Source organism: Pseudopodoces humilis, chromosome 23 (assembly GCF_049639895.1).
Source record: "Pseudopodoces humilis isolate 2021_Gansu_Grassland_sample_001 chromosome 23, ASM4963989v1, whole genome shotgun sequence".
In the NCBI taxonomy this organism is placed as follows: Eukaryota; Metazoa; Chordata; class Aves; order Passeriformes; family Paridae; genus Pseudopodoces; species Pseudopodoces humilis.
In genome coordinates, this window is record NC_142222.1 from 4,949,299 (window position 1) to 4,972,555 (window position 23,257).

The following is a 23,257-nucleotide window of genomic DNA, read 5'->3' on the forward strand; positions in this document are numbered from 1 at the left end:
CACATTGAAGCCACCTACAATGAGCTGGACCTCACATTTTCACAGATGCTGGGCAAACACTGAGTGTTGGGGGCACCTGTGCTCCTGGAGAGAGGCAGGAAGGGGGCAACGAGGTGGGTGGCTACTGCTGGGGGATTAGGGGCCATCGTGTGGCCATGGGGGCAGTGGGGGTGAGGCATCACTGAGGCGCAGCATCCCCCTGCCTGCCAGGGGCACGGGAGCTGGCTGAGATGGGCTCAGCCCCACTGAGGGGATGTCCAGGCCCCGTGGGGAATGTCCCCGCGCTGCTCCAAAAGGGACATTACCGGGATGTGTCCGGAATAAGTCCAACATGTCCCCCTGAGGGCCTCCCCCGCCCCTACCACCCTTCGGGAGGGGGGGGAGGCGACCCGGCCCGGAGCGCCCCCTACAGCAGCGAGGAGTGAGCTGCGCCAAGCGCTGTCCAATCAGAGGCGGCGCTGCGCTGTCACCACTGCCCCTCTCCGCCAATCAGAAGCAGCGAAGGGCGGGACCGGGGGAAGCGGGACACCAGACCGGAAGTGTGTGCCAGACACAACTTCCTCCCCTTTTCCGCCCTCAGTCTCGCCCCCGCCTCCTCCGCACTCTGATAGGATATTCCTGCTGTCTGTCAGACTTCCTAAAAGCTGACTGGACAGCCCGTGCTGCGAGTTCCGCCTACATCCGGGTCTCGCAGGCGCGGTAGCGACGGCGCGGGGCCGCCATTGTGGTGGGGGAGCGCGGGGGTCGCGGCTGCCGGTGAGGGACAACGGGGAGCGGCGGGGCCGGGGTGGACCCGGGGCGGGCGGGAGTGGCGGGGAAGCGACCGGCGGCGGCCTCGTCGTGGTCCCGTACCTCGCTCTGAGCCACTCTCCACCCTCTCCGCAAGGTGCGTCGCCATGGCCGCCGTGTTCCCGTACCGCGGCGGCTGCGCCCCGGTGCCCAACCCGCTGGCGCCGCTGCCCGACTACATGTCCGAGGAGAAGCTGCAGGAAAAAGGTGGGTACGGCCCCGGCACCCCAGATCATCCACTGGGGACAGGGTTTGAGCCGCCGCCTCTGTGTCCCCGCAGCCCGCAAGTGGCAGCAGCTGCAGGCCAAGCGCTATGCGGAGAAGAGGAAATTCGGCTTCGTGGACGCGCAGAAGGAGGACATGCCCCCCGAGCATGTCCGCAAAATCATCCGCGACCACGGCGACATGACCAATAGGAAGTTCCGGCACGACAAGCGCGTCTACCTGGGGTAAGGGATCCCCGGCGTGTGACAGAGGGGGAGCTCAGAGCATCCGCCGCTCATAATCGTTGAGAGACCATTCTCCAAAAGGCATTTCGTGTCTGTTTGTAGCTCTGTGAGGATGCCCTGGGGTATCCGTGCAGAGGAGGATGAGCAACAAGAGTTGTTACTTTGAAGTTATGAGAAAAAACTTCAGCCTGGATAATGCAGCATCGAGGGGAAGGCCCCTTCTCCAAAGGGCTTTAGTGTCAGTTGTAGCTCAGTCTGTTGCTCTGAGATATCAGTGCAAAAGAGCATCAGCAAAGGGAATTGTTGCTTCGAATTTACAAGAAAAAACATTCCTCTGCATAACATGGTGTCTTAGAAGGAGTTGGGGAGAGTATGAAATGCATTTTGCAAGATTGAAAAGCATCCTGAGTGCTTCTTTGCTGTTTTGGTGTAGAGAGCTGTTTAGTGCACATTGTGGTCTGCTGCAGTAACTTACCATTACCCATAAAAACTCCAGAAACTCACTTAAAAACTTCTGGTTTTGTTTGCAACGTTCTTGAAAGCCAGATCACTAGAAAACCTTTTGATAATACAAAGGTAGAGTGGGAAAGGATGGATTTGCTTTTTGGGTTGGATGAGCAGCTCGCAGGAAGGAAAACTGCTAGGTTGCTGGGCTTGTGGCAGGTGGTTGGCTGTCCTTGAGATCCACACCAGGGTGTTTTTCCTTGCAGTGCTCTGAAGTACATGCCCCATGCTGTGCTGAAGCTCCTGGAGAACATGCCCATGCCCTGGGAGCAGATCCGAGACGTTCCCGTCCTGTACCACATCACTGGCGCCATCTCCTTTGTCAATGAGATCCCCTGGGTCATCGAGCCTGTCTACATTGCCCAGTGGGGGTAGGTGCCTTCTGCTTCATTCAGGTGGAGCAAACCTTTTTGTATCCACCATAAAATCCTTCTGATTTTAACCTTTCCCTGCTTTCCTGCAGCTCCATGTGGATTATGATGAGGCGAGAGAAAAGGGATAGGCGTCACTTCAAGAGGATGAGATTCCCCCCGTTTGATGATGAAGAGCCCCCTCTGGATTATGCTGATAACATCCTGGATGTGGAGCCCCTGGAAGCCATTCAGCTGGAGCTGGATCCAGAGGAGGATGCCCCTGTGCTGGACTGGTTCTATGACCACCAGCCTCTGAAGGACAACAGGAAGTACGTGGCTGTAGTAGCACAATTCACTGGGAGAGGGGAAAAACAAACAACGCATGATATTGTTTGTGAATACCTGTACAGAGCAGTGTGTAACCTTTGTGTGATGTTGGTGGGGAGAGAAAAACCTTCCATCAAGTGTGGGAGGGAAAACCTGAGTGTTGGAAAACTGCATCTTTTGCTTGCAGGTTGCTCAGAGAAGCTGCCCTGTCCCTGGAAGTGATCAAAGCAATGTTGAATGGGGCTCTGAGCAACCTGTGATAGTGGAAGGTGGAAGGGTTGGAACAAGATGGGCTTTAAGGTTCCTTCCAACCCAAACCATTCTGGGATTCTATGATTCAGCATCCATCCTCCGTCCAGGAGGCCTGTTACCCACTTACCTGCTAAAAGTGATGTTTCTGACCATGCTGTCAAGCTGACAGCCTGCATTGTCTAGCTGGAATTTGAAACTGATACTTGCTAAATGTGCACAGATGTTCTGTGTCGGTTTGGACACAGAGGAGGAGAGGAGCTGGAGCAGCCAGCATTTTCTGGGCAGGAGGAGTCCAGAGTGGTTTTAACAGTGCTGCAGCCTTTTTTTTAAGGCTAGAGATACCTGCGTGTTACCTGTCCTTGATGAACGATGGGTGACAAAAGGTGTTTGGTTTTTCTGGTGCTTTGGTTGTGCTGTGGCTGTGTCTGGAGTGTCCACGCTCTGCTTTCCCAGGTATGTCAATGGCTCCACGTACCAGCGCTGGCAGTTCACCCTGCCCATGATGTCCACCCTATACCGCCTGGCCAACCAGCTGCTCACTGACCTGGTGGATGACAACTACTTCTACCTGTTTGACCTGAAAGCGTTCTTCACCTCCAAGGCACTGAACATGGCCATTCCTGGAGGTCCCAAGTTTGAGCCCCTTGTCAGAGACATCAATCTTCAGTAAGTGTTTGGTTTAGGAGAGAGAAAAGTGTCTAAGAAAGGGCTGATAGGATGTTTTCCGTCACAAATGTTTGTCTCTCTCACCCTGAATGCCTGCATAACAATTTCTTGTCTCACTTTAAGGGATGAAGACTGGAATGAATTTAATGACATCAACAAAATCATCATCAGGCAGCCCATCAGGACAGAGTACAAAATCGCTTTCCCGTACCTGTACAACAACCTGCCGCACCATGTCCACCTCACCTGGTAAGTGCAGCAGCCTCCAGAGCCAGGAGAGGAGGGAAAGGCTGTCAGAGGCTCTAATGCATATTTTTTGTTGCAGGTATCATACTCCAAACGTCGTTTTCATTAAAACAGAAGATCCTGACCTCCCAGCTTTTTACTTCGATCCTTTGATCAACCCCATTTCCCACAGACATTCTGTCAAGGTGAGTCACTGGGTTTACTGTGATAAACCCTGTGTGTGGAAATAGGGGGTTTTAATATCTTGCTTCTGATAGCAGCGCACAGATATTTCAGGAGAAGGCCCTAGCCCTTAGACAAAAAAAGCCTCAGCTGTCATTTTAGTCTTCTACTTCTGGAGTTGCACAAAGCTGTCTCCTTTGGTTTCTGTAGAATAATTCCCAGTGTCTAATTAATACTGTTAGAGTCTTCTGACAGATTATTTATCTTTCTGGTTGCCTTTGGTGTATTCATGGAGCTGATGTCTCCCTGAAGTTACCTCCATAATACCTAACTCAGGGTCTGGTAGCCACAGTTTTCCTTGTTGAGTGCTTTTTGCTTCTCTCATGCTCAGTGCATCCACACTTCTTCCATGAGAGCAAAGAGGTGATTTTTTTTTTAACTTGCTTAACTCAGAAACTGAGCTGAAGCAACCAGGAAACACCTTGTGCGGTGCTTCTGTATTTCAGAGCCAGGAACCACTGCCTGATGACGATGAAGAGTTTGAGTTGCCAGAGTTTGTGGAGCCTTTCCTGAAGGATACCCCTCTCTACACTGATAACACAGCCAATGGCATTGCCTTGCTGTGGGCCCCACGACCCTTCAATCTGAGGTCTGGCAGGACCCGGAGAGCTCTCGACATCCCGCTGGTCAAGAACTGGTGAGTTCTGTCCTGGGTGATGTAGTGATCATGACATTATTACCTTGTTATAATGAAAATGAAATAAAGACATTATGGTGTCTGGTTTCTAGAGATTTTAGGAGAGTTTCTGGAGACATTCCTCTAAGGAATGTGAGTTAGCTGAAGCTTTGAAATGTGATTTATCCGTAGGTACCGTGAGCACTGCCCAGCAGGACAGCCAGTCAAGGTGAGAGTCTCCTACCAGAAGCTCCTGAAATACTATGTCTTGAATGCACTCAAACACAGACCTCCCAAGGCCCAGAAGAAGAGGTGAGTGGGCTCTGTTCAGTGGGGAACTGCTGATCTCTATAGGGGATTGAGCTGATTGTGGTCTCTACTCTCTCCAGGTACCTGTTCCGCTCCTTCAAGGCCACCAAGTTTTTCCAGTCAACCAAGCTGGACTGGGTGGAAGTTGGCCTGCAAGTGTGTCGCCAGGGCTACAACATGCTGAACTTGCTGATCCACAGAAAGAACCTGAATTACCTTCACTTGGATTACAACTTCAACCTGAAGCCTGTGAAGACCCTCACCACGAAGGTATCAGTCCATGTGCTGTTGTACACAAGAGCAGAGTTTACGTGAAGGTCATCGTGTAGCCAGTGAGGAAAGAGAGGCCACAGTGCCTCAGCTGCTCAGTTGTTGACCAAACTGGAGTTGTTTCACTCTTCTGTGACATTGTTACATAAATTCTGAATATTTTGTCTTATCCAGGAAAGAAAAAAATCCCGTTTTGGGAATGCTTTCCATCTGTGCCGAGAGGTCCTGAGGCTGACTAAGCTGGTGGTGGACAGCCACGTCCAGTACAGACTGGGAAATGTGGATGCATTTCAGGTAGGCTTTTTGGGTTTTTAAATGTGGTGAGAGGAAGTCGAGAGAGGAGAATTGGAATATTTTGTATGGGATTTTTTTATGGGATGCACAAAGTGGCTGAATGTTGCAGTGTTACTGAGAAGAGGGGAAACAATGAAAATATGCAGCATTGTTTGAAATTCTGCTTTTATATTAGTTTATAAGAATTGATCATTGTCTGAGCCAGCATTAGGAGATTTGTATGGTCTGAAACACTCTGTCCAATAAACCTGGCTGCTGGAGATGATGTCTGAGGTGCTGATTGTTATCCCTGTGTTCCATGTCTCAGCTGGCAGATGGCCTGCAGTACATCTTTGCCCACGTGGGTCAGCTCACGGGGATGTACCGGTACAAATACAAACTGATGAGGCAAATTCGAATGTGCAAGGACCTGAAACATCTCATCTACTACAGGTTTAACACAGTAAGTTCCACCTTTCCACGTGGTACTGACCCCATGTAAATTGAGGAACAAGGGAGGGATTCTGGAATGTCAATAAATGACCTACTCTTACCATGTCTTTGTTCTTTTAGGGGCCTGTGGGCAAAGGTCCTGGCTGTGGTTTCTGGGCTCCAGGCTGGAGAGTGTGGCTGTTCTTCATGAGGGGCATCACCCCACTGCTGGAACGCTGGCTGGGGAATTTGCTGGCCAGGCAGTTTGAAGGTCAGTACCCTGTAAATCCTGTGTGGGAGGAGTGTGTGGTAAAGATGAATGCTGTTTGCTTGCCAGCCAGTTTTCTGTTCATACTGGTGGTCTTTATCCCTGCTCCATTGAGGCACCAGTTCAGAGCTCTTTCAAGATCTGTGCCCCCAGAACAGATTCTAAATGGAAGTGGGATTTCCTGCTCCACAACCACTTAATCATCTACTCCAGACTCCTGGCAGTGTAATTTCTCCAGATACCCTGCACCTCCATGCACTCCTGAATCAGGAAGGAGAATCACTGCCCAGTGGTGTCAGAATTCCTGAAGGACTTTGCTTTTTCCAGGCCGTCACTCGAAGGGTGTCGCAAAGACTGTCACGAAGCAGCGTGTGGAGTCTCACTTTGACCTGGAGCTCAGGGCAGCTGTGATGCATGACATCCTGGACATGATGCCAGAAGGGATCAAGCAGAACAAAGCCAGAACCATCCTGCAGCACCTGAGTGAGGCTTGGCGGTGCTGGAAGGCCAATATTCCCTGGAAGGTAAATCTCTCTCTTGGCCTTTGGGTTCAATTCTAACATCACCCAAGCAGAGCTGCCCTTGGAACACTCCCACTCCTGCTTCCCTCAAGTTCCTGTCCCTCCCCAGGTGCCAGGGCTGCCAACTCCTATTGAGAACATGATCCTGAGGTATGTGAAGGCCAAAGCTGACTGGTGGACAAACACAGCTCACTACAACCGGGAGCGGATCCGTCGGGGAGCCACTGTTGACAAAACCGTCTGTAAGAAGAACCTGGGCAGGCTGACCAGACTCTACCTGAAAGCTGAACAGGAACGGCAGCATAATTATCTGAAGGTACTTCTGCCCTCCCTAAAATTGCCCAGATTAATGCTGTTCTCATAGGGAAGCTTTCACTGATTAATTCTGGTGGTGTGGTTCTGCAGGATGGGCCTTACATCACTGCAGAAGAGGCTGTTGCTGTGTACACAACCACAGTGCACTGGCTGGAGAGCAGGAGGTTCTCTCCCATTCCCTTCCCCCCACTGTCCTACAAGCATGACACCAAGTTGCTGATCTTAGCCCTGGAGAGGCTGAAGGAAGCTTACAGGTAGGCAGTGGGAAATGCTCTTGATCTTCAGGGGCACTGGGAAAGGTTCCTGTTTTGTTATCCATTATTCCTGTGATGGAGGATGGTGTAAAATTTACCCTGGTGGGCTGGTAAAGCTGTTGGTTTTGGTACTGCCAGTTTATCTGTGAATTCTTATTGACTCTCACTTGTGCAAAACCACTGCCATGCTTTAAGTTTGGGTTTGTGGATTGTGAGGATTTACAGGTTGAACAATATAATTCATCAGCCATCAGGCTGTTAGTGTGCAGATGCTGAGCTGTTCTCCCTTGTTTTCAGTGTGAAATCACGACTGAATCAGTCACAGAGAGAGGAGCTGGGCTTAATTGAGCAAGCTTATGATAATCCCCATGAAGCTCTGTCCAGAATCAAGCGACATCTGTTGACTCAGAGAGCCTTCAAGGAGGTGGGTGAAGGCTCAGCCATATTATGCTGCATTCAGAAGCTGAATGGCATAAAAACTGTGTTTTCTCTCAACTACCAGCCTCAATTTTTCCCTCTTTTTTTTTTTTTTTTAAGGTGGGAATTGAGTTCATGGATCTCTACAGCCACTTGGTCCCTGTTTATGATGTTGAGCCCCTGGAGAAGATCACAGATGCTTATCTGGATCAGTACTTGTGGTATGAGGCCGATAAGCGAAGACTCTTCCCTCCTTGGATCAAACCTGCTGACACTGAACCACCCCCACTGCTGGTGTACAAGTGGTGCCAAGGTCAGTGCGCTCTTGGATTCCATGCAAGAATTATTTTTGGGGGGAACTTGAGTCCTGTGAGTCCCCTTGGGAGCTGAATTTTTGTTCTTGCAATTCGCAGTCAATAATTACAATCAGAGATGTATTTTGTAGGTTACTAGCTGTGTGTACTGTAGGAGTTGCAGTTGTGTATAGTGGAGGAGGACAACTTGCCCAGCATTTATGGTTGATTACAGTTTTCCTCCCATTTCTGGATAGACTGGAAGATCCAGAGTCTGAAAAATCAGGCATTGCAGGACTCAGGTTGAGTTCCTCTGCCTGATGTCTGCTTCTGTGCTCTGATGTGTCAGATAACACAACACTGTTTGTTCCCTCAGGCATTAACAACCTGCAGGATGTCTGGGAAACAAGTGAAGGGGAATGCAATGTGATGCTGGAATCTCGGTTTGAGAAGATGTATGAGAAGATTGACCTGACCTTGCTCAACAGGCTGCTGCGTCTCATCGTTGATCACAACATTGCTGACTACATGACAGCCAAGAACAACGTGGTGATCAACTACAAGGTGATGGTTGTTGTCAGGAAAGGGGGTTTGTGGTAAAAGGGACCCACGAGGGAGGAGGTTTTGGACCCTGTGGCAAAGAAAGAGCACAAGACTTGCCAAAGAAAAGTGATGAGGGAGTAAAAAAACCCTTCTGGGTCCTGCTGAAGAACAGCTGCTCAGGTGAAAGGGTTCTGGTGTTTTGGCATGTGTTTTCTCACAATTCCGCTTCATCTCCTCAGGACATGAATCACACAAACTCCTATGGGATTATTCGTGGGCTGCAGTTTGCTTCCTTCATTGTCCAGTACTATGGGCTTGTGATGGACCTCCTGGTGCTGGGCCTGCACCGGGCCAGTGAGATGGCTGGGCCTCCCCAGATGCCAAATGACTTCCTCAGCTTCCAGGACATTGCCACGGAGGTGGCCCATCCCATTCGCCTCTTCTGCAGATACATTGACAGGATTCACATCTTCTTCAGGTGAGATCTCTGGGGCCCTGCTTTCCTCAGGTCAACACAAAGGAAAGGGAGAATTAGTATGCTCCTGCTCCTGGCTTTTGTTCCCTTTGCTGTTGAAGATCAGGAATATTTGAATTGACAGACTTCCCTGGAAAACTGGATGCCCACGTGGCTCCTCTTGCTTTATCAGTTTGCTTTCCTGCAGCTTCACTGGACAAAAAGAAACACAACAATGTCAAGAAACATAAATGGCTAACAGAAATACAAAAATGCTTAATTGTTAGGGATTTGGTAAATCAGAGGCTGGTAAATAAGCCTTTCCTGTCTCTTCATGGAAAGATAACCCAAACCCTGAATTGCTCCATGGTAATGAAATTCCCCCATCCATTGGGAGGACACAAAAATGGGATAGTTACCTTCAAACAGGCCGACAAACAGCTTTTCCTAATTAAACCCTTGTCTTTCTGGCCAGACTAGTGTTGATCAGTCAACCATGTAATTCCAGATGCTTTTCTGTGCATTTCCAGATTTACAGCAGATGAGGCAAGAGACCTGATCCAGCGGTACCTGACAGAGCACCCAGACCCCAACAACGAGAACATCGTGGGCTACAACAACAAGAAGTGCTGGCCCCGGGACGCTCGGATGCGCCTCATGAAGCACGACGTGAACCTGTAAGTGCTGCAGCTGGGAAAGAAGTGGTAGGAAAAAGGGGAAAATCAGTGATAAATAACTGTTGGAGACTGACAGGTGCTGAGGATGAGATGTGAGAAATGAGGGGTCTGTGCTGAAATCCTGAAAAATCAGGGAAGCTCTGAGAACTTGCCCAGTTGTTATTTGGGTGAATTATGATGTGTCACTGTGCACATCCTGTTTTCCAGTGGCCGTGCTGTGTTCTGGGATATCAAGAACCGTTTGCCCCGCTCAGTGACCACGGTGCAGTGGGAGAACAGCTTCGTGTCCGTGTACAGCAAGGACAACCCCAACCTGCTGTTCAACATGTGCGGCTTCGAGTGCCGCATCCTGCCCAAGTGCCGCACCAGCTACGAGGAGTTCACCCACAAGGACGGGGTCTGGAACCTGCAGAACGAGGTGGGCTGGGACAGCAGTCCCTGGCTGAGATTTCTACGTGTTGGAGAGGGGCTCCCAGGAGGGAACTGATGGGTCTGTGCTCTCTAGGTCACCAAGGAGCGCACGGCTCAATGCTTCCTGCGTGTGGATGATGAGTCTATGCAGAGGTTTCACAACAGAGTGAGGCAAATCCTCATGGCCTCTGGCTCCACAACCTTCACTAAGGTAAGGGGGGAGGGAGATCTATGACAGCTTTCTGCAGATTCTTGGGGAATGAGCCAGGAGCTGATCCTTTCCTTTCCCTTTCTAGATTGTCAATAAATGGAACACAGCTTTGATTGGCTTGATGACTTATTTCCGGGAAGCTGTTGTAAATACTCAGGAGCTTCTTGATTTGCTGGTGAAGTGTGAGAATAAAATCCAGACTCGGATCAAGATTGGCCTGAATTCCAAAATGCCCAGCCGTTTTCCTCCTGTGGTGTTCTACACCCCTAAGGAGTTGGGGGGGCTGGGCATGCTCTCCATGGGCCATGTTCTCATCCCTCAGTCTGACCTGAGGTGAGTTGTGCTGTTCTAATTCCTCCATGATTTGAGTATTCTCTTAGATGCTCTTTCCCCTAAAAATACTTTGAGAGTGCTAAACCATGCCATGGTACAGAGCTGTGTTGTTTTTACTGGAGCTCATGGCAGTGATCAGGGAAGTCCCAGTTCCTCCTACTTCATTCTTATCTCTTTGCTCCAGGTGGTCCAAGCAGACAGATGTTGGCATCACTCACTTCCGCTCGGGAATGAGTCATGAGGAGGACCAGCTGATCCCAAATCTGTATCGTTACATCCAGCCATGGGAGAGTGAATTCATTGACTCTCAGAGGGTGTGGGCAGAGTATGCCCTGAAACGACAGGAGGCTATAGCCCAGAACAGGTGTGTGTCCATGTGTAGGAGGACAGGCAGCAGTGGGAAGTTTTATGCTGTTTGGGGATTTTGGAGACCTTGCTGGCCCTGTGGTATCTGCAGTGCTGTTCCCTTACCTCTACATTTGGCATTTTAGTGTCCCCTGCCAGAGCCCTGAGCTCTGTGTCATTTCTGTCGTCTCATCAGCTGAACTACTCATTAACGCATTGCTGTAAATTGAGAGGTGACAAAGTGTGGGGATTTTTTTTCAGGCGTCTGACACTGGAGGATCTGGAGGACTCGTGGGACAGGGGAATTCCTCGGATTAACACCCTTTTCCAGAAGGACCGGCATACTCTTGCCTATGATAAAGGATGGAGAGTCAGAACTGACTTCAAACAGTATCAGGTACTGACAGGGAATTTCTCTTCACCTGAATGTGAGCTTCATATACTTGTTCCACACAAAGTCCTTTTACCTTGCATTATTGCAGATGTACTTCTGTCTCTCTGCTGCAGAAAGAATTTACAGTCTTGTGTTGGGACTGGTAGAGGCTGTTTAGAACCAAATGAATTTGGTTCAGAATTTGTAGCTATCCCCTTTTGAATCATTTGGATAGATTGCAGTATATTGGAGAAAAGCACAATAAACACAACTACATATTACAGAATCAGTTCTGGAGAGAGAAAAATAACTACCCCAAAACAAACATTCCAAAATAATTTTAGTAACAGTGGAATAATTTGTTATTTAAAGCCTTTAATGATAGCTCTGTAGAAGGCCAGTCCCTGAAACTATTATTGAAAAAAATATCACCTGAGGTTCCTCCCAGTGTGAATTGCAGAGTGGTGCTGACAGAATTTGTGTTGTAGAAGAGCTGTGTCCTCCAGCACTGAGGGCATGAGGCTTTTCACCTGTTCACTGACCATCAGCGTGGTGTTGGTTCCTACAGTTAGTGCAGGCAGGTGAATGATCTGCTGGCTGTTGTCTCCAGGTGCTGAAGCAGAACCCGTTCTGGTGGACACACCAGCGCCACGATGGCAAGCTCTGGAACCTGAACAATTACCGCACGGACATGATCCAGGCTCTGGGCGGGGTGGAAGGGATCCTGGAGCACACGCTCTTCAAGGGCACCTACTTCCCCACGTGGGAGGGTCTCTTCTGGTAAGAGGAACTTTGATATGGGCTCTGGGCTTAGGCTGTGCTGATTCTGTTGAGTTTCTGCTGGTTCTCAATGGTCACTTGAAAGCGTTGTGTAGTTCAGTTGTGAGGGCACCTGCGAGGGAGCTACAGCTCAACTTCCTGCAAATCCGTGGAAATTTCTTGGCATCAAACAACCCTCCCAGCTTGTGGCTGATCCCTGTCTCTGTTACAAGTGACACATGGCATCAGAGATGAGGGACATCTCATTCAATTGAATCTAATGTAGCTGATGGTCTGCACTCTCTAGGGAGAAGGCCAGTGGCTTTGAAGAGTCCATGAAGTGGAAGAAGCTGACAAATGCCCAGAGATCGGGTTTGAACCAAATTCCAAACAGAAGATTCACTCTCTGGTGGTCTCCTACCATTAACAGAGCCAATGTAAGTACCTGGTGTTTGTCCCTCTAGGAGCAGACACCACTTTTCCACTTACAACATCTCTTACAGAGGTATTAAACCTCCTTAACAGGAGATGCTCAATTTTTTAAGTTTCCTCAGTTGTGCTGTTGTGTGTTCTCACAGCTGCTTTTCCTTTGCAGGTGTATGTTGGCTTCCAGGTGCAGCTGGATTTGACAGGGATCTTCATGCATGGCAAAATCCCCACGCTGAAGATTTCCCTCATCCAGATTTTCCGAGCTCACTTGTGGCAGAAGATCCATGAGAGCATTGTCATGGATTTGTGTCAGGTAAGCAGTGTGGGCTTGGTTTGTTTCTGTGCCCTTTTGGAGCAGGACCAGTCTTCCTCCAGCAATTTTTTCAGAGAAAGGGAAGAAATGGAAAGTGGAATTTTCCTGACTGCCTCAGTGTTGAGGATAGATTCTTTATCTGGGTTGCTTGAACACATCTCATCTTTGACTGCCTTTTCCCCAGGTGTTTGATCAAGAGCTGGATGCTCTGGAGATTGAGACAGTGCAGAAAGAGACAATCCATCCCAGGAAGTCCTACAAGATGAATTCCTCATGTGCAGATATCCTTCTCTTTGCTTCCTACAAGTGGAATGTGTCACGTCCATCCTTGCTGGCAGATTCCAAGTGAGTTTCCCTTTTCCTTCTCCTCAGTCTCCCTGCAGAGCAGAGCTGCTGAGCCTGTCATCCAGAGCCTCTGTGTCTCTTGGGCACCTAGAGGACACTGGAGAGCGTGTCCAGCACAGGGTTTGTTTGGCCAGGTGGTTGCAGCGCCTCCTGGCACTGCCTTCTGCAAAACACCAACACTGCTCCTGTTCTCTCCTCTGGGTGAACCTTTCCCTGAGGGGCTGAAGGTTCTTCTGGAAACCTGACAAAGCTGAGCTGGCCCAGGGCCAGAATCTGGAGTGAGTTCTCACTGAATCCTCACCAGACAGTCCCTGGGGGAGATGACCCTCATGACTGCACAGCAGTGGACTCACTGCTGCTTTGTTTAAACCTTTCAACAGCCTCTGCATTCACTGCTGTGTGAGGAGAACAGTGGAGTCCCTTTCCAGGGTGGAACGTGGATATGAGCTGGCTGCAGTGTCCAGGCTTGGTGGCAGTTACTGCAGTAAATATTGTGCAAGATGAACTTGTTGTGGCTTGCTTTCTCCTCAGGGATGTGATGGACAGCACCACCACCCAGAAGTACTGGATTGACATCCAGCTGCGCTGGGGCGACTACGACTCCCACGACATCGAGCGCTACGCCAGGGCCAAGTTCCTGGACTACACCACAGACAACATGAGCATCTACCCCTCTCCCACTGGGGTGCTCATTGCCATTGATCTGGCCTACAACTTGCATAGGTGAGAGCTGCACCTTCTGTAGTTTCATTTCTAGGGTTGGAATTGGTAGTTTGTGGGTATTCTCTCAGTGCATCTCCAGACTGGGTTGTATTCCAGGCAGGAGGCTGAGGGGAGAAGGCAGAAGCTGGAGATGTGCAGTGAGTGGGTTAAGGCATCTCAAGTTGCCCAGTTTTGCTCAATAGTAGTGGCTCAGTTCCCCCAGTTCATTAATAATTTGTTACTTAGGCTATTTCTGTCAGACTGTTGTTGTATCTGAAGGAAAGGCCGTGTTTCAAAGCCCCTACAGGTGGGGACAGCTGTTTCTCACTGGAAATTAGGGAGAAAGCCAGAAATCAGTTCTCAGTGTTTTTGTTAGAGAAGGTGCAGCTTTTCTGGGACTGCTGTATGTGTGTGCTGTGGCTTCCCACTGAGGGGATATAGGGAAAAGCCATAGGTGGCTGTCTCCCAGGGCCATTACAGATGTCACACTGCAGTACAAAGCTGTATTTTCAGCAGGTGGAATGGGGCCTGGCTGCTGCATGGAAGGACTTGAGCGGGGCTGTTGCTTCTTCAGGTCTAATGATAACAACTTCTGTTTGTTTCTTCAGTGCTTATGGGAACTGGTTCCCTGGGAGCAAACCTCTGATCCAGCAGGCCATGGCCAAAATCATGAAAGCAAACCCTGCCCTGTATGTGTTGAGGGAACGAATCCGCAAAGGGCTGCAGCTCTACTCCTCAGAGCCCACAGAACCCTACCTGTCCTCCCAGAACTATGGGGAGCTCTTCTCCAACCAGATCATCTGGTTTGTGGATGACACCAACGTGTACAGAGTCACCATCCACAAGGTGAGGCCAGAGGGGTGTCCCAGGGAAAGGACTGAATGAGGTGAATGGGGTGGAGGTTTCCTTGCATGATGGAAATCTGGGACATTGGACATGGACCCAGATTTTTGCAGTGTGCACAGAGCAGCTCTCACATTTCCCACACAGCTCCTGCTCAAAGCACAGAGAGTTAGCTCTTGTGTAAAGGTGTGGGTGGGCTCCATTTATCTCCCTGCACTTGTGACTCTCTTGTTTTCTCAGACTTTTGAAGGGAATTTGACCACAAAACCCATCAATGGAGCCATTTTCATCTTCAATCCCAGAACTGGACAGCTCTTCCTGAAGATCATCCACACATCTGTGTGGGCAGGACAGAAGCGTCTGGGACAGGTAGGGCCTGGCTGTGCCTTGGGTGTGAACTGGGGGTGGGCTCTGACAGCTTGGGACACTCCACTGAGCAGAAAACATCACAAAGATCTTCATCATCCTGCCTCTTAATGAGTTTGGAGCTCCAAAGTGCAAGTGGTCAGGCAAGGCAAGATCATGGGGATATAAAAGTGGAAGAACACAGGCGTTGCTGCTGCAAGGATTTTGAGGCTCTGAGGTGTTAAGACCCCACATCATCAAGCAGAGCTTGAGGAACACTGCTGTGCTCCTCGTTACACAGATGACTCTGCACTTGGCTGTACATCCAGTGCAGTGAGGAAACTCAGGTGGCAAATCCAGGGAGGTGGAGTAGCCAGCTGGTTTTTTCCAAGCCACTCAGGAGTAGCTGAGCTCCAGGAATAGGAACTGCCCTCTGTGATCAGTAAGGAGGAAATGCTGGGCCTTGTCACTGATCTGGAACAAACTATAAATTCCAGTCGTATTTTTAGAATTTGGTTTGCGTCCCTCTGGTTCCCAGAGACATGGAGACATCGCTGGAGAGCAGGGGGATATTTCTCTAACCCTGCTGTCCTTCTGTAGCTGGCCAAGTGGAAGACTGCTGAGGAAGTGGCTGCCTTGATCCGATCCCTTCCCGTGGAGGAGCAGCCAAAGCAGATCATTGTGACACGGAAGGGCATGCTGGACCCACTTGAGGTAAGGATGCAGCTCCCTGAGGATGTGTAAAATCTGTGGGAGATAACAGGATAGTTCTGTGTCCTGTGATGTTCTGCAGCAGCTGTGAGCTAATTCTTCTTGATAAACTCCAGGTGCATTTGCTGGATTTCCCCAATATTGTGATCAAAGGCTCGGAGTTGCAGCTGCCCTTCCAGGCCTGTCTGAAAGTGGAGAAGTTTGGTGATCTCATCCTGAAGGCCACTGAACCCCAGATGGTTCTCTTCAATCTCTATGATGACTGGCTGAAAACCATCTCTTCCTACACAGTAAGCACAAATGTGTCTCCTGCATTTTGCTTTGCTGCTGATAAATGAGGCAGGAACCAAGGCCTCAGATAGCCCTGATGATTTGTTTGGGAGCACTTGGCTCTGAATCTGCCTGGATTTTCCTTTAGATGGATTTCCCTGGCAGTTCCCATGTACTCAAGCAGAGGAATCCTGTACTAGGGCCTTGTACATTTCATTTTCTTCTTTCTAACTCCATATTCTTTTCACTTCCAAGGCATTCTCCCGTCTGATCCTGATTCTTCGGGCGCTGCACGTGAATAATGATCGAGCCAAAGTTATCCTGAAGCCAGACAAGACAACCATCACAGAGCCTCACCACATCTGGCCAACCCTGACAGATGAGGAGTGGATCAAGGTGGAGGTGCAGCTGAAGGATCTCATCCTTGCTGACTATGGCAAGAAGAACAAGTAAGATGTAATCCTGTCAGCCTTTCCTTCCTGCCATAAAGACTTTGGCCAAGGGCCTTTGTCAGTGCACTCTAAACTCTGTAGGGAATTTGATTGTTATTAATAACTGACTGGTAAGACAGATAAAAATGTCTGTATCAAATCTTTGATCTGAGCATCACGTGATCATGGCCCCTCTTTTGTTTAAAAAGTTGTGGTTTAATTTTTTCATAGTGCCCAGTGTTCTGAAGGTGAGAAGGCTCCAGAATGTATTTTGAAATGCCTGACTTGGGTGAATTTTCTCTTCCAGCGTGAACGTTGCATCCCTGACCCAGTCAGAGATCCGAGACATCATCCTGGGCATGGAGATCTCTGCCCCATCCCAGCAGAGGCAGCAGATTGCAGAAATCGAGAAGCAGACCAAGGAGCAGTCGCAGCTGACGGCCACGCAGACCCGCACAGTGAACAAACACGGGGATGAAATCATCACCTCCACCACCAGCAACTACGAAACACAGACCTTCTCCTCCAAGACTGAGTGGAGGGTCAGGTAGGAAGGCAGGAAGGGGTGGTGGAAAGGGTTGGAATGCTGAGGGAGGATCTGTGCCCCCTCTGATCACAGTCTCCTCCTCACAGAGCCATTTCTGCTGCCAACCTCCACCTGCGGACAAACCACATCTATGTCTCATCAGATGACATAAAGGAGACAGGTTACACCTACATCCTTCCCAAAAACGTGTTGAAGAAGTTCATCTGCATCTCAGACCTGCGGGCCCAGGTGAGTGTGCAGGGAGTTTGTTACGGTTGTGCCCCACTCAAACACACCAGGGGGGAGCTCCTGGTGAAGGGCTGGGAACCTGCTGTGGTTTGTCCATGTGAATCCCTCCGCTGCTCTCCTCAGGAGTTAAAGAGTTCCCATTCTCACAGTTACACAGAGATCTCTTCTAGCCTTCTAAGGCAGGTGTGTGTGTGTGTTTTAGATTGCAGGTTACCTGTATGGAGTGAGCCCTCCAGACAACCCCCAGGTGAAGGAGATCCGGTGCATTGTGATGGTGCCCCAGTGGGGGACACACCAGACCGTGCACCTGCCAGGGCAGCTGCCACAGCACGAGTATCTCAAGGTGAGTTGAGGTTCAGCTGCCAGGATGGATGGGAGGTCAGTAAAAAGGACCTGAGGTGGTGGAGCAGCTTCCCTTGGTGTTTTGTAGTTGTAGGATTGAAAGGGCTCAATCTGAAAGCAAACCTGATTGAGATGAAGTGAGGGGGAAGCCTGTAATCTCTGTATCCTTTTTGCCAGGCCTCAAAGTGGTCTCATTTTAAATGGTTTTGATTTTTCTCTAAACCACTCTCTTTTTGCTAGGAAATGGAACCTCTGGGATGGATTCACACCCAACCAAACGAGTCCCCTCAGCTCTCACCACAGGATGTCACCACCCACGCCAAGGTCATGGCTGACAACCCCTCCTGGGATGGGGAGAAGACCATCATCATCACCTGCAGGTGAGGGGCAGGGAGGCTTCCAGTGCCCCTCTGAGGGGGGGGTGTTGCTGCAGAGCTGGGGAACTCAAAATAAAATTGGCAGAAAGGGAGTGTTGGCTCATTCCTCCTGTGCCCCAGGTGAGTCTGACTTGCCTCATGTCTCCTTTTTTAGTTTCACCCCTGGCTCCTGCACGCTGACAGCCTACAAACTGACCCCGAGCGGGTACGAGTGGGGCCGGCAGAACACGGACAAAGGGAACAATCCCAAGGGTTACCTCCCCTCCCACTACGAGAGGGTGCAGATGCTCCTGTCCGACCGCTTCCTCGGCTTCTTCATGGTCCCAGCTCAGGGCTCCTGGAACTACAACTTCATGGGTGAGCTGGCCTGGGGAGGGAAAAAGAGGTGGTGTGAGGAGCTTGGGGAGGAGGGAATAGCTTCCTCAGAGTGGTGGGCAGTGATACCAGCACTTGTACCCTGAACTTTTCTTAGTACCAGCACTGGGATGTCAGTTCAATGATTTTTTTGGTGGCTAGAGAGGAAAAATAGATTCCCATGTCTGTCTGGATTGTAGTGCATGGTCTATCACCACTGAATAATTAATCCCTGTCAGGCAGAAGAGATAATGGAAAATGCAAGAGAGAAGCTGTTCCCAGTAGGAAGGTCCTGGTATCGTGAACACCACGGGCAGCTGGAGAAGGGGCCAGGAAATGAGAGTGACAGAACACTTGACTAGCATAAAAGGACTATAAATCTCTTGAGGGGAGGAACACAAAGAGGGATGATTCTGTGGGTTTAGAACTCTCTCCTGGCATGGAAATGGCTATAGAAGGGTAGAGGGCTTTGTTAGGCTCCCGATGGATGGAGGAGGCAGAAGGGCTGTTCAGGTGCATGACGCTCCCACTTTTCCAGGTGTCCGCCACGACCCCAACATGAAGTACGAGCTGCAGCTCGCCAACCCCAAGGAGTTTTACCACGAGGTCCATCGCCCCTCTCACTTCCTCAACTTCGCGCTGCTGCAGGAGGGGGAGGTTTACTCTGCCGACCGCGAGGATCTCTACGCCTAATCCTTCCCGCGCCCCTCTTAGTACTGTTGATATTCAACAGCGTGTTCGTGTGCCCCACTGTCCCCCGCTCGCCCCCTTTCACCCCGCGCGTTGCTGTGTTTGCCCCACTTCAAATCTCAATAAATTTTGTACGACCGGGAGTGCGGGCGGTGCGGTCCCGCCTCGGGGGCGGCCCCGGACGGGGCGGGCCGGGCCGGGCCGGGCGGAGCGTGCGCGGGGCGATGGCGGAGCCGCTGTGGCGAACGCCGCCGGCCCGCCTGGCCCCGCCGCACGTCTATCGCATGGCGGGGGCGCTGGGCGCCGAGCTGCGCCGCCTCTCCGCCCGCTTCGGGCCCGACGCCGTGGCCGGGCTGGTGCCGCCCGTGGTGCGGCTGCTGGAGCTGCTGGAGGCGCTGGTGGCCCCGGCGGGCGCTGAGGGGGAGGCGCCGGCGGCGGCGGTCGGGCCGCAGGAGGCGGAGGTGAGCTGGGAGCTGCGTGTCCCGCGCCGAGCCGGCTGTTCGCTTTTCCCGGGGGATGGCTCCGACCCCGCTGTTCCCTTTTCCCAGGGGATGGCTGACCCTGTTGTCCCCCATCCCGTGGGACGGCTCTGATCTCCCTATCCCTGCTCTCTGGTGTGGATCTGACCCGGCTGTCCCCCATCCTTTGGGATAGCTCCCATCTGGCTTGCCCAGTTGTCGCCCTTTCCGGGGTGGTGCCACTGTCCCCAAGCCCTGGGAAGCCTCTGAGCTGGCTGTCACCGTCGGCTGGAGCAGCGCTGACCCGGCTGTCCCGTCCCGCAGGGCCCGGAGCAGAGGCTGTGGGAGGCCGAGTGCCGGGAGCGGGCCCTGCACGGCCGCCTGGCCTGCCTGGAGGAGCAGAACCGCCAGCTCCTGGGGCAGCTTGCGGAGAGCCAGTCCCAGGAAGGTGGGTGTCCCAGGGGGGTTTGGGGTCCCCTGATGCCACACGGTGTCCCTGTGGAGTGGCGGGCTGGGTGCAGGGCTGAACCTGCTCTGCTGGAGCCTGGAATGCTGCTCTCCTTTCCCTCACCTTGGAGGCCTGTCCCAGCAGGGAGCGCAGGCATTTCCTTGTTCTGCAAATCACAGGGATCCCGAACCTCCAGAGCACCTCGAAAGCCCCCAGGAGGGTGGTGGAGGCAGGCACAGGGTGTGGGCTGCTGTACCAACACAAGGATGTGTCTAAAACTCTCAGTTGCCTTCTTTCCACTGTTCCCACTGTGAGATTACCAGGAATAAGTCAGATTTTGCAGAAACACTGAGGAACTTTGTAGCGTTGTGGGCTTGGGGGAGCCCCTGGGGACTCCCACTCCTGTCCACCCATCTCAGACAGCACTGCACGGAAGGAGCGGGAGGTGATGCTGCGGCTGAAGGAGGTGGTGGACAGGCAGAGGGATGAGCTTCGTGCCCAGGCCCATGAGATCGTCTGCAAGAGCCGGGACACGGAGGCGGTGAGGGCGTGGGAGCTCAGGGGTGTGGTGTGCCAGGGGCTCGGGGACCTGCTTTCATGTCACATCCCCCCCGGGCTGTGACAGCTGCTGAGCCTGCTGGGGCGGGTGGGTGGCACTGATGTCCCTGGGTGGGGACACTGCTCACCTTTGGCTGCCCTGGGCCCTCCAGCTGCAGGAACAGCTCCATCGCTTCATGGCCATGAACGAGGAGCTGCGGCACAAGGTGGCCGTGGTGCAGGCCCAGCTCAAGAGTGCTCTGGAGCAGAAGTCAGACCTGGAGGCTGCGATGCTGCAAAGCCGGAGGGAAACGAGCAGGAGGAGCAGGACAGCCCTGGACAGCCAGCGGCCAGAGCCTGCTGCGGTGAGTCTGAGCTGTGGCCTCACTGCTGCTGGGCATCACCACGTTCCCAGCCTGGTGAGGAGGTTTTGGCGCACCCAGATGTGGCTACTCAAGGAAACCCCACAGTTGAAAACTGAGCACTGTGGTGTCTGCAATGCCAGTAACACTTCTGTGTAAAAGCTGTTACGGGTGCAGCAAGATGAGGTGGCGGGAGTTAAAAGTAGATAGGACACAGAGGATGAGGAGGGTTTGCCACGTGTGGTTATGGGCAGTGGTTGCTGGCTGAGATTCAGCCAGGATGGGGACATTCCTGGGACTTTTCCATTTTTGCCTGCATGTGCACCCAGCCTTTGAGTGGAGGTTTTGAGGTCTCTGCTTGCCTGCTGACTCTCCTTCCATCCCCTCCAGGAGGGAGCCCTGTCACCCTCAGAGGAGCTGCAGCACCAGGATGGGGACAGGAGCTCTGCTCACTGCTGCTTCTCCAAGGAAGAGCTGCAGCAGATCCTGCAAGAGAGGAATGAGCTCAAGACCAACCTGTTCTTGGTGCAGGAGGAGCTGGCCTATTACCAGAGGTGAGTTCTGTCCCTGCAGCCACCCCTGGCCCATCAGAGGCTGCTCCCACCACAGTCAGGACAGAATCTTCCCCAGGCTCTTGGTTAACCAGCTGGCTGCTTTTTGCCAGGGAACTGCTGAACGAGGAGAGAATTCCCAGCTTCTTCTTGGATGCAATGAAGTCAAATATTAAAAAACAGAGGAAAAAAATCAGAGCCAAAATGCTGGGAACGGCAGAGGAGTCAGCGAGCAGGTGAGTCAGGCTGGGTGCTGGGATCCTCCCGTGCAGGGTGGGTGCTGCCTGGCCTGCTCCAGTGTCTCCATGTGTGTGATGCCCTGGATTGGAACTTCCCTAAACCCAGAGCTGCCTCCTCCTTCCAGAGATCAAAGGTTTGATGTCTGCAGTTGATGTGCTGCTCTGGCATAGCTGTGCCACAGGGGCTGGGCTTTGTGCTGCAACTCCTGTGTCCTTGTCACCAGTCAGGCATGGCCTGGCCAAATGCCACTTGTCCCTGCGTGCATGTGACAAAAGGGAGGCGAGGTGGTGGTACTGGGAGCACTGGACAAACTCCAGAGTGGCTCCAGCACTTGCTGCTGTGGCTCAGTGCAGGTTTACCTCCATTTCTTTGTGCTGCAGCGATGAAGAGGAGGGCTCCTGGCTCCCAGGTCATGGCACAGACTGTGTGGATGCTCAGCCTCCAGAATCCAAAATTAGGAGCTTGTAAGTTTGCTCCTGTGCTGGTAGGGATGGGAGGCTGTGCCAGTGGAGAGGTTTGGGGCTTTGCTGGGACCTGGCACCTGTTGAGCTTGGATCTGATGGGAACAGAGTCAGCAGGCTGGTGCGGGGCTGGCAGGGACACTGCCAAAGCAGGGGTTGCTGTTTTAGGAGGATCTGCCTTGTCTTGGGTGCCACATGCTCCCAGGGGCCCACAGCCAGGCTGTGTCCTGCTGCCACCACCACAGAGGGAGGCTGGGATTCCACATCTTCCCTAGGGAGGTTCTCCCTCACAGCCCTTATCTGCTCTCTCTGCAGTTTTGGGCTGTGGTATCAGGGCAGCAGCAAAGACGCTGCCACATCCAGCTGCTCCGGAACCTGGGAAATCATCGACTCGCTGGACACGCAGCCAGAGCCAGAGGGAGAGAGCAAGGCAGGATTCAGCTCCCCTGACAGAGCCATGGCACCACTCTGACCCCACGGGAACGGGAGCAGGGTCTGTCCTCGCAGCAGAACTTCCTGGATCCTCTTCTTCCAGTGGCTTCAAGAGCAGCACGGCGGCCCTGGCACTTCCCTGTGCTGTGGTGGTGGCAAAGCCACAGCGTGGGCAGATTGCACTGGGACACTTGGATGTGGGCTGCCAGCCTGGCATGGGACAGCTCAGCACCTCTGGGCACCTCTGCCCACCAGAACCCTTTCACTGTGCCCACAGCTTAGCTACAGAGGGGCCCTCACAGCTGTGCCCCCTCCCCACTGCTCCCTGCTTGCAGATCAGCGTGGTGGGGGTCTGCAGCCTCTTCCTGCTCCGCACCCCAAAAGCAATCTTCCCATCCACTGGTGGCTCTTTGCAAACCTCTCTGCTCACAGCCCAGGATTCCATTGCCCCATCCTGCTCTGTGGGGGTGTTTGACCTCACTCCTGTCTGTCTGTACCTCCCCAATCCCTGAAATGTGAAGGTCCAGTTGGGGTCACCACACGGCTGCGAGGGGCTGAGCACACTGCACTGGGTGTCCAGGTGCTCCCGTGGCTGGGAGCCATCAGGATCAGCACCACCAGGGCCACTCCTGCACTTCTCAGGCATGGGGTGAAAGCAGTTTTGTACTGGGACCTCTTCCTGCCACCTCTGGGACCTGGCAGACTGGAACAATCCTTGTGTTCATGGGGGCGAGTCGGTCCCCTCAGATCAGCTACTTTCTACCTTTAATTTGGAAAGAAATCAATAAATAAAATAAACCAATAAAAAATTATATCTATTTGTTTCTCCTGTGAGGTTTGTTTCTCCTCTGCTGTCTGCTTGGGAAGGGCTGGGTGATGCTCCCAGGTTTGCCTCACCCTTCTCTTCTTCAGGCTGAGCCCCTTCTGGTGGGTCAGGTGTGATGGGGAGGGGGCTCTGG

The 23,257-nt window shown here is 52.0% G+C and overlaps 2 protein-coding genes across 3 annotated transcripts; both read left to right on the forward strand.

Annotated features, from left to right (window-relative positions):
* Positions 1–675: 675 nt before the first annotated feature.
* On the forward strand, positions 676–18,952 carry PRPF8 (pre-mRNA processing factor 8). The gene is made up of 43 exons (XM_005525797.3): positions 676–756; positions 887–996; positions 1,070–1,238; positions 1,949–2,113; positions 2,206–2,424; positions 3,128–3,340; positions 3,464–3,589; positions 3,666–3,771; positions 4,255–4,445; positions 4,617–4,736; positions 4,814–5,003; positions 5,178–5,297; positions 5,605–5,739; positions 5,850–5,979; positions 6,304–6,500; positions 6,607–6,813; positions 6,903–7,066; positions 7,364–7,490; positions 7,604–7,796; positions 8,153–8,340; positions 8,559–8,797; positions 9,304–9,450; positions 9,658–9,868; positions 9,956–10,072; positions 10,158–10,405; positions 10,590–10,769; positions 11,012–11,147; positions 11,734–11,903; positions 12,190–12,319; positions 12,478–12,624; positions 12,809–12,969; positions 13,501–13,692; positions 14,280–14,517; positions 14,755–14,883; positions 15,460–15,573; positions 15,687–15,860; positions 16,096–16,289; positions 16,579–16,818; positions 16,905–17,046; positions 17,249–17,389; positions 17,629–17,768; positions 17,920–18,122; positions 18,658–18,952. The coding sequence occupies exons 2-43, from the start codon at positions 897–899 to the stop codon at positions 18,810–18,812; spliced, it is 7,008 nt and encodes a 2,335-aa protein (XP_005525854.1). The 5' UTR covers positions 676–756; positions 887–896; the 3' UTR covers positions 18,813–18,952.
* An 81-nt stretch (positions 18,953–19,033) lies between these two features.
* RILP (Rab interacting lysosomal protein) lies at positions 19,034–23,110 on the forward strand. 2 transcript variants are annotated; one of them, XM_014254854.2, is made up of 8 exons: positions 19,034–19,270; positions 19,592–19,715; positions 20,135–20,256; positions 20,426–20,617; positions 21,005–21,168; positions 21,279–21,401; positions 21,786–21,869; positions 22,182–23,110. In XM_014254854.2, the coding sequence occupies exons 1-8, from the start codon at positions 19,034–19,036 to the stop codon at positions 22,336–22,338; spliced, it is 1,203 nt and encodes a 400-aa protein (XP_014110329.2). In that variant the 3' UTR covers positions 22,339–23,110. The 2 variants fall into 2 exon arrangements, with proteins under 2 accessions (XP_014110329.2, XP_087922501.1); XM_088066375.1 differs by lacking the exon at positions 21,786–21,869.
* Positions 23,111–23,257: the final 147 nt, after the last annotated feature.

What these genes read in the sequence shown, in the direction of transcription:
- PRPF8 (XM_005525797.3), top strand. Translation starts at nt 897, where the DNA reads ATGGCCGCCGTGTTCCCGTACCGCGGCGGCTGCGCCCCGGTGCCCAAC. An exon ending in GGCAGCATAATTATCTGAAG is followed by an intron (nt 6,814 to 6,902) that starts GTACTTCTGCCC and finishes GTGGTTCTGCAG; the next exon opens with GATGGGCCTTACATCACTGC. An exon ending in GGTGTACAAGTGGTGCCAAG is followed by an intron (nt 7,797 to 8,152) that starts GTCAGTGCGCTC and finishes TTGTTCCCTCAG; the next exon opens with GCATTAACAACCTGCAGGAT.
- RILP (XM_014254854.2), top strand. Translation starts at nt 19,034, where the DNA reads ATGGCGGAGCCGCTGTGGCGAACGCCGCCGGCCCGCCTGGCCCCGCCG. An exon ending in AGCGGCCAGAGCCTGCTGCG is followed by an intron (nt 20,618 to 21,004) that starts GTGAGTCTGAGC and finishes CATCCCCTCCAG; the next exon opens with GAGGGAGCCCTGTCACCCTC. An exon ending in GCAGAGGAGTCAGCGAGCAG is followed by an intron (nt 21,402 to 21,785) that starts GTGAGTCAGGCT and finishes TTTGTGCTGCAG; the next exon opens with CGATGAAGAGGAGGGCTCCT.